Below are 18,297 nucleotides of genomic sequence, written 5' to 3'. Positions count from 1 at the left end.
TGGGCCTGAAGGTTGGCTAAGACTTCTGTGGCTAGAACTATGTGGGTAGGCTTAAAGTGAGGATTGCCTAAGGTTTTTGTTTTGTTTTTTTTTAAACTGTTCTCATAATGCTGTATTTTGAATGTGACTACAGTATATTAGGGTTGGAAATGTGTTTAATTCCTTTTCGGCACTGTTTTCTTGTCTGTTAAATGGAAATGATAGTATTGATCTGTGAAAACCACTAAAAAATGTAAACAATTATTTCTAAGAATAAAATAGACTTTAATACTAAATACTATTTTTATTATTTTAAGTACTTTTTATGATCAAGTAAATAGACCATATCATCAAAACTTCTTGAAAAATATAAATTAGAGAGGTTTATGACACTGTAAGAAAAACTAATTTCCTGGTTTCTGTTTGTAAGACGTATTTTTAGGATTTTTCAATTAAGTTTTTATTGTCATGAGTTTTTTGGTAATAAATGCTTGATTGCTTTGATTTAATTTAGGCATGGAAGTATTTTGAACCGAGAGTCACCAACAGATAAGAAGCAGAAAGTTGAGCGCATTGCATCACATGATTTTGACCCCACAGGTAAAACACTATATATTCTTCCAAAGAATACTAAGAGTAGTGAAGTTCAGAATAATACAGTTTAAGCTGCCTGAAACACTCAGGAGTAGTTGTTTAGTCTGTTTGAGGACTCTCTCTCCCCTCCAGTTATGTCCCATAAAGCCTTTGCATTCAACAGGAGTGCAAGCATTTTGAACTTTCGACACTATAAATTCCACTACAGAAGCATCATTGTAAAGTGTATTATATTTAAAGATAATGATAATAAAAATAATTATATGATAATTGGACATTTGGATCAGACCAAGGGCTTAGTATTAAGATGAGTCATGGTATGAGCAGTAGTACGTCATAAAATCAAGGCTATAACAACTACAAACTTCTGTAGTCATTTAAAAATTCAGTTGTGATCATGGAGAATTAGATAAATTATAGCTTCAAAAATTAATGATTATCTTATTTTAGTTAAACAAATGAATTAGAAGTCCCCTTTTCTTCAGTCAAAAAGTATTCTAAATTCAGAGAGCTATCTTCAACCTAAGCAGTGTAGATCTTTCTTAGAGTTTCTGTGTTAGCAGACTTTTAATTATTTATATTCTTAATTTTATGCATATAGATTGAATTCCTCTTATAAAATATAGGCTTTTTTCTTTTTCTTTTTCCTTGTAAACTCACTTAGTATTTAATTTATAAAAATTGTTTGGTAATTTTGCCTTTGTCATTTGAGGCTGATATATGTTCTTTGTGTATATACTGTCTTATTAAGTTGTATGTCCCTGTGACAAAACATAAAGTATGTAAATACTGGAATCTAAAATGTATAACATGATGCATCTATTTTGACATGTTTTTATTTAGAAATATTTTAAATATTTAATAAAGAGTAATATGTCTTATGTATTTAATTAAGATGTTTCATACTTTTAGTATAAATTACTCTTTTATTTTGAAACAATATTATAAATATTATCTAGTAAGGGAAAACTAGCAATTAAATAGCTGATTATTTTCTGCATCTTGGGTAGTAGGTAAAATGAAATCCTAATCATCAATTTAGGAGGCTTTAGTGGTGGAAGTATATAATGTGTCACTTTTGGATCTCCATGAAGAGAGAATTCTCTATTCTGACACCTTAAGTTGAAGCCATGGGGTTCAGAGGCTTTCATTTATATGATTAGTTATTGTCTTGCTAATGAGGGTCACAAATTTCTGCCCTATAAAAATAAATAATGCAGCCTTGTTAGATTTATTCTGTATTGTTCATCTGTGATGTGCCCATCTCTAAAGACAGATGTAGCAAAGTGGTATAAAGTGCTTCATAATGAGATTTTATAGCTTTTAGTGCTTTTGTCATCTCTACAATTATCAGATGATTTGTTTTGTATACTATTCATGTGTTGTTTTGTTTGAATGTATTTTATTGCACTGTCTTTTCTTCAGTAAATCTTTAAAATATGTCATTACCTGTGCTGTTCGTGACTATTCTAAGTGCTATCATCTGTGATGTTCATACTTTGTGTTTGCACGATTTAACTTGATCATGATTCATCCTTTTTTTCCCCATGAATTTTTCCCCTTCCATTGGTCTCCATATTTTCTATATCTCTCTCCTTTTCTCCCGCTCTTGTGCAGATAGCTCCTCCAAGAAGACAAAGTCTAGTTCAGAGGAGAGTAGATCCGAGATATATGGTAAGCTAAAGTAGCTAATTCAGCCTTGCCCTTTGGAGCTTGCTTCATGCTGTTTCTTTTCTTTTCTTTCTTTTTTTTTTTTTTTTTTTAAATAATTGCAGCCTTTCCTATGTCTGCTCTGCATGGCATGATCTACTGCAGGGAAAGGGAGCCTGGGGTTTTAATGTGGCTGTGATGTGGAAGCTTAAGGTTGCTGGAAACTAACATTGTTAAGAGTAGGCCATGTTACCCATCTTCTCTTTCATCTTGTTTATATCAGGAAAATGATTGTCTCTAATATGTTTGGATCAGGTTCCTCCAAATAACGTGGATGGGCTTTAAATTCTTGTTATCTTCTTCCCATGTCTCATTTGCACAGTTTGGATTATGTAGAATTTAAGCAATTAGGTTTTTCCCTCTAAGATAGTACTGGTGTAATTTAGATATATATTAGCAGTTCTTCGAAATTTTTATTTTTATTTTTTGTTTATTTTTAATTGCTTCATCATTTGGAAAAGTTATTCTTGTATGATTTATCCATGATAGCAAAAATACTAAGTATTTTATTTTCATAGCTTGAAGAATTTGTCTGTGCCTTTCAGAAATTTCCCTGAAACTTTTTCTGAATGGCAAAATTTTTAAATGGTACCTTTAAAAAATAATCTTCACAAAGAGCAAGCTCAACCTTAGTGGTCAAGTTTTGCAACAGATGACTGAAACACTGATATTTCTAGACTGTGTCCTGTGTTCAAAAGATAGAATAAACCATGTTTGTGAAGTTCATACATATTTTGCCTTTTCTTATGCAGTTTTACCTGCCCTCTTCCTTCTTTTGGCATCTAATTAGCTTTTTGAAAAAAAGTACATGGGAGAAGCACTGCCTGGAGCCAAGACTTTTAAAATAATCTCTGAAAGGCTAATAAGTTATTTCTTTTTAGGAAGATTCCAAATTTGGCTTCAGTGGAAAATCAGGTTTCTTTAATAGAGTCACAAGTCTATCAAGTGGATGTTGTCCCAGGTGCAAGTTTTTCCTAGCTTGACATACATGAGAGGGAAAAAATACATGAAATTTCCCCTCCCACCTTTTAAGACATTTGACAATTTACATCTATGGGTACTTCATCCCATAATATCAGGTACTTTTTTTTTTTTTTTTTTAAGAGATGGGGTCTCGCTATGTTTCACAGGCTGGTCTTGACTCCTGGCCTCAAGCAATTCTCGCAACTTGGCCTCCCAAAATGCTAGGATTACAAACGTGAGCCACCATGTCTAGCTCTCAGATACTTTTTAATATTCTGAAGTCTAAGTGTTTGATTCTAAACCATGTAGTGCTTCTGTGTTATATAGATGCACATAGTTCTTTACTTGCTTTTTGTGACCAGTACTTTTTCTGTGAAGTTATACATTTTACAGTAGTTCAACAGGAAATGTTGCTTGTGGCATTTCAAGTTTGTGCTTTTTTCCTCCCTCCAAAGTATTTCACTCTTTATATGTAAGAAATACCTTCTTAATTCCTGGAGACTCTTTCTGTTCTATATAAAGAGTTTCGTATAGTTTATTCTCTGCTTAGGAATGTGAACATTATCGATATAGCTCCATTCTTTTCCAGTAGCCTTTGCAGTCAGTGTTGTGTTTCATCTCCTTAACCATTTTCCTAGATCTGTGGAATACATGCAGAAGCCTGCTGTGTGCTTTGGATGAAGACTAACAATTTAGGAATCTATGACTAGAAAAATTATACTAATTTTTTATTATTTTACCAGTGATAGGAATATTAACACTAGTTCAGACATGCCATTGGCTTGGTAGTAATAGAAACATTTTAAGTGGTAATCGGGAAGTAAGGTGTGGCTTCTCTGTGTTTTTGTTTCTTGAGAACCCTTGAGATACCTTTCTTAGAAGGAACTGAGCCCACAAGTCCTTAAAAAAGTGCCCATTCAGAGGGATGAGTTGATTGAACAGCATTAGCATGCTAACACAAAATCACTTTGACGTTACAAATATTTTATTACCTGTGTGAATAGACTTCTTTAGATTGTGTGCAAAAAAAGACTCTCTAGAAAGTCCAGGAAAGCTTGGAAATACTGGAATAAAACTGAGTAGAGTCATAGCAACTGGTGTCATTTTGCTTTATTATATGATCTTGTTACAAGCCCACTTCAAGCATTTGAGATTATATGCTGTCTTCTCTTGGAGTAAAATTCATTAGCTGGGTATTTAACACAACTGCTAGTTATTCATTTACAAATTATTTATTTTAAACTTTCTTAGCCATTTTTAGAGCTGCTTTGTGAGATAGATTTAGTTTGTTCATTTTAAAAGGAAACCAAGTGTTTGTTTTGTATTGATTTTTTTGTTTAAGTTGCCAGTCAGTCAATATTTATTTCATTTACTCCTTTTTCCCCCTCTGTACCTTTTGGAGTCTTATTAACATGTATGGATGTGTTTTCTGAGCTGCAGTTTTAATAATACTTCATTTTCTGTTTCTTTTACTAATATTGTAAGGGAGAACTTTTGTGGGTTACTGTGGAAAATAAGAGATTCAGCAAGGGAATTTTGAGTTTAATCCTCACTTCTGTTTTGGTGTCATGAAGAGATTCCCACTGATAGTATTATGTGCAAGAAAATAAGCCATGTCTTCTTAAAGCTGTCTTAGCATGCTTGGGCTGCCATAACAAAATACTGTGGACTGTGTGGTTTAAACAACAGAAATTTATTTTCTCACAGTTCTGGAGGTTGGAAGTCCAACATTAGGGTGCCATTGTGGTAGGGTTCTGGTGAAGGTTCTCTTGCTGGCTGGCAGGTGACTGCCTTCTTGTTGTCTTCTCACGTGGTCTTTCCTCAGTGCATGGGGTCGGGGGCGGGGGTAGACAGGGAGAGAGAGAGAGTATGCACTCTGGTGTCTTTTATAATCCCATCATGAGGGTTCCGCCTTCATGACTTCATCTAACCCTAATTATCTCTAAAAAGGCCTCATCTCCCAGTACACATTGAGGGTTAGGGCTTCAATATATGAATTGGGAGACGTGATGGGGAACAGGGGGACAAACATTTAGTCCATAACAGAAGCAAACTGTTAGTACCTGAAATATCCTGGTTTGGATACTTCAGTGTAATTTTTAAAAATTCCTATCTTTTTCTTATTCAGTCTTCTCATATCTTTAAAAACAAAAGTTCTTGGTTTGATTCTTGCCCCCACCAAGTTGCTATTTCTGTTTTCTTTTTCCACCTTGCAAAGAACATTCCACATGAACCTTGTGTATCCTCATAAACCATTCACTTCTTAACCTCTTGTAATTTGACTTCTGAACTCATATTATCTCAAAGGTGAGCCAAAACATCCTATTTGAAAATCCATTAACTTTTTTTTTCTCAATTCTTGCTTTTCTTCTGAAACATTTGGTAATGCTAGTGTTTCTTTGGTTTCTATAGTATTATGTCAGCCTGGTCCTTTTCTCTTTGTAGTTACTTTATCTCTGTTTACTTGATTGCCCTTTCCCCTCTTGTCTTATGCATGTAGGCATGACCCAAGTTTCTGTCCTCAATCTTTCTTCTAGTCTCCAGTCTTATATTTTTAACTGTTTGCTGGATACTTTCTTTTTCAGAGTGATCAAACTGGAGTTCATAATTGTTCCCTACAGCTAGAAATCAATCTTTATCTTAATTTCGCTAATTTTTTTAAATTTCAGTAGATTTTAGGGGGTACAAGTGGTTTTTTGTTACATAGATGATTATGCATAGTGGTGAAATTGGGCTTTGGTGTACCCATCACCTGAATAGTGTACATTGTACCCAATAGGTAATTTTTTATCCCTCATTCCCCCCAACTCTCTCTTCTGAATCTCCAGTGTCCATTATACCACTCTGTGTGGCCATGTATACCCGTAGCTCCCACTTATAAGTGATGACATGTGGAATTTTTTTTTTTTTTTTTGAGACAGAATCTCGCTTTGTTGCCCGGGCTAGAGTGAGTGCCGTGGCGTCAGCCTAGCTCACAGCAACCTCAAACTCCTGGGCTTCAGCGATCCTACTGGCTCAGCCTCCCAAGTAGCTGGGACTACAGGCATGCACCACCATGCCTGGCTAATTTTTGCTATATATATTTTAGTTGGCCAGATAATTTCTTTCTATTTTTTTTAGTAGAGACGGGGTCTTGCTCTTGCTCAGGCTGGTCTCGAACTCCTGACCTCGAGCCATCCACCCGCCTCGGCCTCCCAGAGTGCTAGGATTACAGGCGTGAGCCACCGCGCCCGGCCCTACATGTGGAATTTGTTTTTCGATTCCTGGGATACTTCACTTAGGATAATATCTCAATTTTCTATCCAAATTGCTGCAAAAGGCATTTTTTTGTTCTTTTTTAAGGCTGAATAGTATTTCATGGTATCTATATAACAACATTTTCTTTATCCACTCATCAGTTGGTGGGCACTTAGATTGAGTCATATCTTTGCAGTGGTGAATTGTGCTTCGATAAACATGAGTGTAGGTGTCTTTTTGATAAAATGACTTATTTTCCACTGGATAGATACCCAGTAGTGGGATTGCAGGATCGAATGGTAGGTCTACTTTTAGTTCTTTGAGGAATCTCCATAGTGCTTTCCACAGAGATTGTACTAATTTATATTCCCATCAACAGTGTATAAGAATTCTCTTTTCATTGTATTTGTGGTGCCAACATCTATTGATTTTTTACTTTTTAGTAATGGCCATTCTGAAAGTGGCAAGATGGTATCTCATTGTGGTTTTAATTTGCATTTTTCTGATGATTAGTGATGTTGAGCCTTTTTTCATGTGTTGACCATTTGTCCATCTTCTTTTGAAAATGTCTGTTCATATCTTTTGCCAACTTTTTAATGGGGTGGTTTTTTTCTTGCTGATTTGAGTTCTTTGTAGATTCTGGATATTGGTCCTTGGTCGGATATATAGTTTGAATATTTTCTCCCATTCCGTAGGTTGTCTGTGTACTCTGTTGATTACTTCTTTTGCTTAATGACAGTATCATTCTTCCATTTACCTGATCTTATTTCCTTATAGTCGTCTTCAATTTCTCTACTTCCCTTGTCCCCTGGAGTCAGATATTTGTCAGGTTCCCTCATTCTACCATCACAGTACTTTTCATCCTTCACTTTTTGGTTTCATCCTCACTGCCTTGTCCGGTTTTTCATCATTTCATTAGACTATTTTAACAGATTCATAACTTTCTTTTACTTTGATTTCACATTGATTCATTTCCTTTTCTCCATTTTACTGTATTCTGCCTTGACCTGTCAGATTAATATTACTAAAGTAAGGATTTTGTCGTGTACTTGCTAGGAAAGTATAAATAGTTATTAAGATATGCCATAATTTGTTACCAATTTATCAATCTTCCTTAATCTACTATTCGCTTAAAGATATCAGATTACCTTCCAAATTTTCATTTCCCAAATATATCTTGGTATTCTTCCTTTGCTCATGCCATTCCTGTTGTCTTGAATGGTTTACCTCCTCTAACTTAGAATCCTACTCATCTTCCAAGGCACAATTCAAATACTGCCTTCTTCACAGGGCTTTCCTAGTTTTGCCCAGCTACTTTTGTTGTTTTTAAATTTTGACATCTTATTTTGTATCTAATTATTTGTATTTATATTGATCTTGGCATCTCCCATCATGCCTGACACATTGGAGGCACTTGTTAAGTGAGTTTTGAATGAATAAATGTTGAGATTGAGATGAAGTATTTTAGTAGTGAGAATTGACAGAATAAGATATTCTTGACTTATCTTAATAAGATCTTTCTTCCCTTCTGAAAAACTGTAAGGTAACTTAAAAGAGAGACTTATTTCTGATAGTGGCCTTAAAGAATGAAATCAGCATACTTGGAATTTAAGGCTCCTCTTGCTGGCAGGATTGTGCATTTAGAATCAAGAAGCTTCTTAATCAAAGGATTATCTGAGGTCTTACTCATAAAACATGTATGTCTGGCACCAGCTTAAAAATGAGCTGTTTTTATGAGGTTGCACATAGTCTTTCTACACACCCTTCCTTGAAGCTAATTCTTAAGAGGTGAGACTTAAGAGAAGTTTGGTCATGAAATAAAATAAAAGGTAAAGAAAGGCTAATGTGCTTTCGCTAATGTGCTTTCTGCATACCTTAAAGTTTTCACTGAAGTAAACGTAGTATAAAAGGTTAAGCACGTTTCCTTACATGTTTAACACTCCATGTTCATTAATATACTATCTAATACTAAGTTGTGGCGTTTTTTCAGGAATATATAGTGAAACTTGAGAGTACCTTCTCACTTTTTTCAGAATACTTTTTTATCACTTCCTCCCCTACTCATCCAAAGTATTACAAAGACTTAAATTTTTTTCACTTTCAAATACTATCATTGCTAATTATCTATTGAGTAAGAAGAAATCTTTTTATGTTAGCTTTAAATGCTACATTGTTGCAACAGAAAAAATATGACCTTTGTTATGAAGAGGAAATAAAAATTAGGGAAGGATAGTATTTACATAAATTTGATAGAACATCATATGATGAGATGAAGCATGATATTGATTTGTTAGCTTCCAAGTGAAATATCATGATCCTTAAAAAATAGGAAATAAACAAAAATTTCTTCGTAAGTAGAGGAGTTATTTTGGGGTGGGTAGTGAATCAAAAACTGTTGCAGTTGGAATTTTGCCAGGGCAAAAAGTTGATTAGTGTTCTTGTAGAAATATTTCTCTACTTTGCATAGGCTTTAGTTCAAGTCCACCCTAGGCAATGTAGCAAAATCCTGTCTCTACAAAAAGTAAAAAATTAGGAGGGTGTGGTGATGCCAGCCTGTAGTCCCAGCTACCTGGGAGGCTGAGGTGAGAGAATCACTTGAGCCCAGGAGTTCAAGGCTATAGTAAGCTACGATTGCACCATTGCAGTTCAGCCTAGGCAACAGAGTAAGACTCTGTCTCAAAAAGAATTTTCTTTATGTAAAATAGATTCAAATTTATTTAGTAACTAATTTTTGAGCACCTATTATATGCCAGGCACTATGCTGACGGGTTGGGATTCAAAGGTAATAGGAGACTGTACCTGTTTTCTAGTTACTCACAGTCTAGCACAAAAGAAAGTATTGTAATATATTTTGACAAGTACAGTAATAGAGATATGCATTTGTTTACCATTACTCTATATGCACTTAAAAATAAATACTTGTGGAAAAAATCTTCATATGGCACCAAGAATGATGGAAATGAAGAAGTATTACCGCAACTAAGTTTCAAGGAAGTTTAAGCCTCTTTCTGTCTGTCTCCACACAAAGTGCTGGGATATAGCTCATATCAAAGTGATTATGTGACCTTATAGAACTCATATTCAGAGATACACACATTTGTATTGTAATTATGATTAACAATCATAATTATTACCAGATAATAAGGGATTTAGCAACAAAACAGAACCATGGACTTATATGTGTTGTAAAACGGGCAAAGGTAAAAATGATGAAACCTATTTTTTTTTTTTAATTAATGAAATTTGAATGTGGCTGTTTTGGAGTTAGAAGTCCATTTTTCTCTTTTCTTTCTTCCATAACATATAGGGCCTATTATCTGTATCATACTCTGATTCTTGGACATTGTCATTCTTTCTCTGTTTCACTATTGGCCTTCCCTGCTAAGATTTTGTATTCTTTGAGAGCAGACTCCTAGTTGTTTTGTATTCTTTTTTTTTTTTTTTTTTTTTTGAGACAGAGTCTTGCTGTGGCGTCAGCCTAGCCCGCAGCAACTTCAAACTCCTGGGCTCAAGCGATCCTATTGCCTCAGCCTCCCAAGTAGCTGGGACTACAGCATACACCACCATGCCTGGCTAATTTTTTCTGTACATTTTTAGTTGTTTGGCTAATTTCTTTCTATTTTTTTAGGAGAGACGGGAGTCTCGCTCTTGCTCAGGTTGTTCTCGAACTCCTCACCTCAAGAGATCCTCCCGCCTCTGCCTCCCAGAGTGCTGGGATTACAGGCATGAACCACCGCGCCTGGCCTCCTAGTAGTTTTGTATTCTTTACAGCACCTACAGACTCCACTGTTAAATAACTAGTATAGACAGATGTTCAATGCAAATTTGCTAAAACAAAAGAAGCAGGGGTTTTTTTTGGTCAAAAAAGACATTCTAAAGATAAGATAATTTAGCCAGTATTGCTGCTTTCTATGTTATAGAGGATGGAATTTAACCCTCTATAGTATGTTAAAACAGCTTCTGTTCTATAAGTAGAACATTTCTCTGAAGAAGAAGGAAAAACATTTCATTTGATTTTGAATAAGAGGGAGGATAATAGATTGGAGCATTTGAGAGACTAGATTTCTGAATTTTGAATGGTAAGACGGCTTAGTTTTCAGTTAATTATTACCACAGATCTGAATATATGTGGACAGCACAGTTTGACAGGGCAGAATAGCATTATTAGTTTGAATTTTATAGTTTCTGAATTGACTGCATGTGTGAAGTTTGTTTTCTTTTTATATTGGTGTGGTAATTCTTACATGTTAAAGTATATCAGTGTCTCAGATTAGCAGGTAAACTTAGAATAATAAATGTGGATAATATAGTGGAATTGGGGAGAAGAGAAAAATGAATAGGACGTATTCTTTTTATCCTTTGTTCCTCATCTATTTTTGATGTAGAATTAAAAGGAAAGGTTATCAGGCTGAAACTGTTATGAATTGGAGAAGACAGACTTGCAGTATTCATAGGTAATACTAATATATTGTCCTAATCCAATTTGTCAGGACCCTAGGCATATTCATAAAATTGACTATACATGATGGTATTTTTTTCTCCTTGGTCACCTCCATTTCTGAGCTTCTATCCATCTCTAGATTCTTCTACTTTTCTGAATTTCATGAATTTATTAGCAATTTTTAAAAATGTCCTTCTGTGTCAGAATAAATGTAAAACTCTGGGTAAGATTGTAAACAAGATACAGCCTCTGTACCCTTGGAGCATAAAATTTAATGAGGGGATAAAAATAAATGCAAATTAATGTGACTGATAATGTTAGGATAGGAATAAACAAGAGGGTGTGGTAGGAGTCTATAAGGACACCAGACTAGGGACATCTAACCCTAGTCTGAATATTTAGGAAAAACTTATAAGAGGATATGATTCATTTCTTAAGGATTTTTTGTCTCTCCTCTGCTGAAGCTACCTATAACAAGAAGCCCTGCTCTTTAAAATTTCCCTTCTCTCTTCCTTCCCCATCCAAAACTAATTTCCTTGTCTGTTAAAACAAAACTTAGACGTAAATGGGGGTTGATCCTTTTAAAGATCATTTATTGCATTAATGATAGGAACTTATTAACATAAAAGTACTTGTAATTGATTTTTTAACTGGGGTGTGGTATGGAGATTTGCATATTTATTTTATATGTGTGTATGCGCGCGGGTTTGTGTGTGTGTGTGTATGTGTGTGTGTGCGCGCGCACGTGCATGGAGAGAGAGAGAGAGAGAGAGAGAGAGAGAGAGAGAGAGAGAGAGAGATAGATGGAATCTCGCTTTTCTTCCCCGGCTAGAGTGTAGTGGCATGATCATAGCTCACTGTAGCCTCAAACTCCTGGGCTCAAGTGGTCTTCCTGCCTCAGCCTCCTGAGGATCTGGGACTACAGGCATGTGTCACTACCCAACTAATTTTTTCTAGTTTTAGTAGAGATGGGGGCTTACTCTTGCTCAGGCTGTTCTTGAACTCCTGAGCTCAAGCAGTCCTCCATCCTTGGCCTCCCAAAGTGCCAGGATTACAGGCATGAGCCACCACACCTGCCCTTGTAATTGATTTTTAATGGGTGGCGTGGATAGATGAGAAAATCCAAAGTTGACCTCCCCCAAGCATAATAAAATTATAATTAACATTTATGAACCCTTATTCAAGTGAAGTATGCAAACATATAGCAAACTCTTTAATTCCAACTTTTCCTTCATCTTTTATGGGCACTTGAAAAACAGTCTGCTTAAGAAGCCCAGTAGCTTAGCATGGCAACAACCCATATTAGAAACCTTTAATTCTTTAATTTTCTGCTTTTGTGAGGTGGGGTGGGAGAACTGGGAAGCATGGCTACAGTATGAAAAAATATATATTCAGTGTTATAATTGCCTTGATTTTTATTTTAAAGTTACAATATCTAATTTATTTTAAAATTTCAAATAACTATTACAGGAGATCATGAAATATTTATGTTTCCAGAAGCGAGCATGGATTTAAAAGATTCCCTTAAAATACTGCTCTTATCCTATTTTGAGGTTCTCTAATTTATTTAATTATGTGCTAGAAATCTGTAAAGAATGCTTTTTTACTTGATTTTATGTGTTTGTACCCATCCTATTTTATAGTTTTCCTAATTACTTGAAGGAAGCAACATTGAAAAGGTTGAGTTTTAATGGGTTATTTCTCTTCTACCCCCATTACAGCTTACTGCTTTGTGGAAGTAGTGAATTTGTGAATTCAAATACTGTTTAATATTTCGAAATCACTAGAATTGAGGGGTAACACATTTTTAATGTTGAAAATCAACTTTTTTGAGGTAAAGTTTACATAAAATAAGATGCACTAATTTTAAATATATATAGCTCATTGAGTTTTGACAAATGAATATATGTACTCATGTAACCATTACCTTAATTAAGGAATAGATCATTTCCATTACCCCATAAAGTTTTTCATTTCTGTTTGCAGTTGTTCCCACCTCTCTTCCTCACTTCACCCCTATGCAATTACTATTCTGCTTTTTGTCACTATAGTTTAATTTTTCCTGTTCTCTGTTGGAATCATATGGTGTATACTATCATTTGTATCTGGCTTCTTTTGCTTAGCATGATGTTTTTATGATTCATCCATATTTGTTGTATGTATGAAATAGTCTTTTTTTCCCTTCCTATGTAGTATTTCATTGTAAGGATATATCACAATTTGTTTATCTATTCATTTGTTGATGTACATTTGAGTTGTTTCTACTTTTTGGCTTTTATGAACAAAACTGCTATTAACATTTGTGTAACAGTCTTTATGTGGACATGAATTTTTATTTTTGCAGGGAGTAAAATTCGTGGGTCATATGTAAATGTATGCTTACCCTTATAAGAAATTTCTAAACTGTTTTCCAAACAGTTTACACACACCCATCAGCAATGTTATGAGAGTTTTTATTGCCCCACCTCTTTGCTAACACTTGGTATGATCAGTTTTTATTTTTAGCCATTCCAGTTGGTATATAATGGTATCTCATTGTGGTTTTAATTTGCATTTGTCTGATGACTGCAGATGTTAAGTACCTTTGCATGTACTTATTGGCCATTAGTATATCTTTCTGTGTGATGTTTTTATGTAAATCTTTTGCCCCCTTTAAAATTTGTCTTCTGTTATTGTAGAGTTGTTTAAAAAAATATAATCTGGATAAAAGTCCTTTATCAGAGATTTGTATTGTGAATATTTTCTCTCAGTTTGTGGCTAGCCTTTTCATTTTCTTATGTATCTTTAGAAGTGCAGATGTTTTAAATTTGTGTCCATTTTACCAGTTTTTTCTTTTGTGGTTGGTGTGTTTTATACCCTAAGAGATCTGTGCTTACCCTAAGGTCTTGAAGATTTTCTCCTATGTTTTCTTCTGAAAAGTTTTAGTTTTTAAGTTTAGGCTTATAATCTATTTTAAGTTAATTTTTGTGTAGGGTATGAGTTCAAGGTTCAGGGTTCATGTGTTCTATATGGGGATCCAGTTATTCTAGTCTTTCATCTGCAGTAGGCTAACATTTTCATGATGTGTTGTTATCAGCAAGAATATATATATACTCACAGCATATATGTATCAATATATATTTTTTCATTAATATACAATCTTTAACATATCATTTGGTTTGTACATCAGACTTATTTAAAAGATTGTGGCTGTATGTATAAAAATCTTTATTTAGAAAAAAATTTCCTGAGCGTTATTATTATATGTTTTGTATAGTATTTTAGTGAAATGCTTAGATTCTGCAAAGCTAAAAGTATGCGATAAGTCTCTGGCTGACACAGAGTTTCAGGATATTCAGATCTGTTTTATAATAAAACAGTCCTGGGTATTAATCAGGATTCTACTTTGGGTCATTTCATTCCTTTGGTTGGGGTCTTCTCTCTTTCACCTTGCCTGGGCAGTTTTCATTTGCTATTTAACTAGAAGGATAACAAATTCTCTTGTAGGAATCAGGTAAGTGTATGAAAAAGATAAAAGAATTGGTAGAGCTCACAGGTTCTTCCTTTATCTTTTTTCTACTTATTCTCCTTTCTGTTTATTTTCCTCTATGAGCCAGGGTTTTTCTTGCCCCTGAACTCTTCCCTTTTTCTTTCCCTCTCAGGAGAATAGTTACAGGTACTCTGCAAGCACCTCCTTTCTTTTTGCAGTCTGTTTTCCTGAGAATAAGATTAGATTTCTCTAGAATTTTCCTTGGGATGCTCCTACCCTAATGTCCCAAACATTTGATTTTCTTGGGTTAAACACCAGTTAGGGCACCAAGAACACAGGACCGTGGGGGAGGATTTTATATTACAAATAAATAGTATAGATATTGATGAGCTTTCTTTCTGTTTCATTTCTAAAACTTTGTTTTTTCCAGTTTGCCATAGCTATTTTTAATCTTGGAGCAATTCCACTCTCCCTGTTTGGTGATAAACCAGTATATGTAACTCTGATGTTCTTGTGTTTGTTTTGTTTATGGGGGTTAGTGCTCTTATTTCACATATGGGATTCTTGTGCTACCTTGTGTTTCTCCTCAAAGACTACATGCTGTTCATTACTAGTATATAACTTTTTCTGTTTTCTCTTCCTTCTCTCTTTACCCTGTGGTTCTTGTGCAGGTCTTGTTCAGCGTTGTGTAATCATCCAGAAAGATGACAATGGATTTGGGCTGACGGTCAGTGGAGACAATCCAGTCTTCGTACAGTCTGTCAAAGAAGGCAAGGCACTTTTAAAAACAGTTTTGTCACTCAGGAGCAAATACAGTAAGAGTAGGAAAGCTTAAATATGTCTTTTGCCCAGAATAATTGCAGATCATATGAACTGTTGTGCTAGATTTGTTTGTAGTGTTGTAGTTGTAAGAATGAATTGATCCCCATTGATTTTCTTCATAGTTTATAGAAGAAAACAGTTTTTTTTATAGTTTTCTAAATCATATGACTCCTCATAACCCTTTATGTGTCATCACTTACAGAAGTTTCTGAAATTTCATTTTTTCATGGTATCAGCGATATTTTGGTAGAGACAGATTACAGAGATAGGTATAGGCTCAAAAATACCAATTCTTTCCCCCAAACGACACTAATACTGTCTATTGCTGTAAGCAAGTAGTGAATACTTCCTTTAGTTGGGTACTGTAATTTGAGGTAGGTTTTTTTTAATCCCCATTTTATAGGTGTTATTGAGGCTTACAGTAAAAAAAAAAAAAGCAAAACATAAAATTCGATCCAAGGTCACATAGTTATTGAGTGGCAGAGGCAGAATTTGAACCTAAATCTGTCAACTTTATAGCCCATGTTTTTAACCACTTTATTACACTGCCTCTCTTTTAAGAAGATTATCAGTAAATTCCAGCGAATCACATTTTAAGTAATTAATTTCTCATACAGATGGAGCAGCCATGCGGGCTGGAGTACAGACAGGTGATCGAATCATCAAGGTAAGCAAAGGACTATTAACGGAATTTATGGTAGGATTTTTGGATTTTTATAAAAAGCATATTACATGTGATCTGTTGACTGTAAAAATTTCATTTGTTTTAAAATTAATATTACCCTTTACTGAAGGGCATAATAAAAGGCTAGAAAAACTGGAGGAGTCATATGTGTTCTTGAGTAGGAGAATAAGTCACTGTTATTAAAGATCATTTCTCTCCAAATTAATCTGTTAGCAAGAAATTCTCATCAAAGTACAGGTTGAGCATCCCTAATCCAAAATTTGAAATGCTCCAAAATCTGAAACCTTTTAGTGCTGACATGATGCTGCAAATGGAAAATTCCACACGTGACCTCCTCATGTGATGGGTCATAGTCAAAACTTTGTTTCACTGGACGCAGTAGCACATGTGTATAGTCCCAGCTATTCAAAAGGCTCAGGTGGGAGAATTGCTTGAGGCTGTAGTTTGAGAAGTTTGAGACTGTAGTGTGCTATGATCACAACCGAATAGCCACTGCTACTCAAGCCTGGGTAACATAATGAGACCTCGATTCTTAAAAAACAAAAAACTTTGTTTCATGCACAAAATTGTGAAAAATATTGTATAAAATTACCTTCAGCCTATGTGTATAAAGTATATATGAAGCATAATGAATTTCATGTTTAAACTTTGGTCTCATCCTCAAGATACACAAGTATTCCAAGATTCATATAAGTGATACTCAACCTGTACATGAATGGAATTGGAGTGGTGAATGTCAATCTTATTATTCTTCCAGATGAACTTTAAATGGTATAAGAATAGCTAAAGAAGAAAGTGGGTTATGTATATGGGTATATATAAGAGGAGATGGTATGAATTAATTTAAAGTATATGAAGTCTATATCTAGTCTGGATATAGACTTCCAAGTGGAACACAATACGTCAGTCAATTTGTGGAGTATATTGGAAGTATCTAATTAAAAGGAATGGATATTCAACTATGACCATGTAGTACATAGCCTAGACGAAAATGTGTGCACATGTAGGAGGTTGCATTCGCAAGAACAGTGATAGGAGCGGCACTGATATTACATGACAGCCATAAAACTCCAAGGTAAATCTATTTTAAAAGACAAATATGTGATTTTTGTCCACCATGGTGTATTATATAGTAGTAAAAATGTACAGTCTACATCTTCAAAGAGCAAGGTATATCAGTCCTCAGACATGACAGTGAACAAATGAAAGAAGAATATAAAAGATGTCATTCAGGGCTAACCTGCTACATAGAGTCAAAAAAGGGAAATATTTTTTTAGACAGGCATGCTTAAGATAAACCCAATAAATAAGGGAAGGAATTAATCCCATGTAGTCTAGAATGGTGGTTTTTCTTTGGGCTGATGAAGCGTCTTAGAACTGGATAGAGGTGGGGGCTGTACAACGTTGTGAATGGACTAAATGCCACTGAATTCTGTACTTTACTGGTCAATTTTCTGTTACATGAATTTTACCTCAATAAAAAGAAATGTGAGGCAGAAAAAAAAAATAGAGAGTCCAGAAACAGGCCTTGAATTCTGATCAGTGTAGAAAGAATAGGTTAGTTAGTAACTATTCCTGAAACAATTGACTAATTTGATCACTTAAAATCAAATTATTACGTAGGAAAAGATACCATGAATATATTTTTTACAAATAATAATTTGGAAGAAATATTTGAAACTTATCACAGAACATAATATCCTTAATTGTAAAGAGTACTTTTAAGTTACTAAGAAAAGAAAATATTTTAATAGAAAAATGGGCAAAGAATTTTATCAGGTAGTTCCCCAAAGTAATTGAAATAAATAACATATTAATGAGGATATGTCCAAGGTCACTGGTAACAAAGAGGTAGAAATTAATGTGATAAGTGAAAATATAGGTATGACAAAATGGCTACTCCCGTAAGTTTGTTGTGAGTATAAATTAGGTAAAATCTATTTAGATGTAAATTTGTGAATATGTATCAAAAGCCTTGAAGAAAGCATATAACCTTTGACCAGCAATTTTTCTTTTAGGAACTTATCTAAGGAAATAAATGTATAAATATAAAATGATATGTGTACAAGGAAATTGATTTTGGCTTTATCACATTGAAAACTTGTGACCAATCTAAATGTGCATAAACTAGGGGCTAAAGAAATAAATTACATTTCATCTGTAGCTTTAAAAAAGAATGGATTAGGTCTTATGTGTACCTGTATTGAAAGATATCCACAATACAATGTTTGTTTATTTTTGCAGGAAAAAAAGTAGTTGCAATGTACATTTTTATGTGTCTGTTTATCTGGTGTGTATATATTAGAAAGTGTCTCCAACATTCAACATCATAGTTATCAGTGATTATCTCAGGGGCTATGATGAGTATACTTTTACTTCTGTTTTATACACTGATGT

General features: G+C 34.4%; 1 protein-coding gene across 3 annotated transcripts in view; it reads left to right on the top strand.

The window, feature by feature from the left end:
* Positions 1 to 18,297, top strand: part of ARHGEF12 (Rho guanine nucleotide exchange factor 12) — a 150,754-nt gene that overhangs the window by 66,261 nt on the left and 66,196 nt on the right. For 2 of the 3 annotated variants that reach the window (XM_045556260.1, XM_045556258.1), the window contains exons 3-6: positions 494 to 579; positions 2,191 to 2,247; positions 15,065 to 15,163; positions 15,833 to 15,882. In XM_045556260.1, the coding sequence (XP_045412216.1) occupies positions 494 to 579; positions 2,191 to 2,247; positions 15,065 to 15,163; positions 15,833 to 15,882 (292 nt within the window). The remainder of the gene's footprint in view (positions 1 to 493; positions 580 to 2,190; positions 2,248 to 15,064; positions 15,164 to 15,832; positions 15,883 to 18,297) is intronic. The other variant, XM_045556259.1, reaches the window with a different exon arrangement.

The sequence above is a fragment of the Lemur catta genome, chromosome 7 (genome assembly GCF_020740605.2).
Source record: "Lemur catta isolate mLemCat1 chromosome 7, mLemCat1.pri, whole genome shotgun sequence".
Taxonomy (NCBI): Eukaryota; Metazoa; Chordata; class Mammalia; order Primates; family Lemuridae; genus Lemur; species Lemur catta.
The sequence above is the reverse complement of the archived record's forward strand: the minus strand, read 5'-3'. Positions and strand labels throughout refer to the sequence as shown.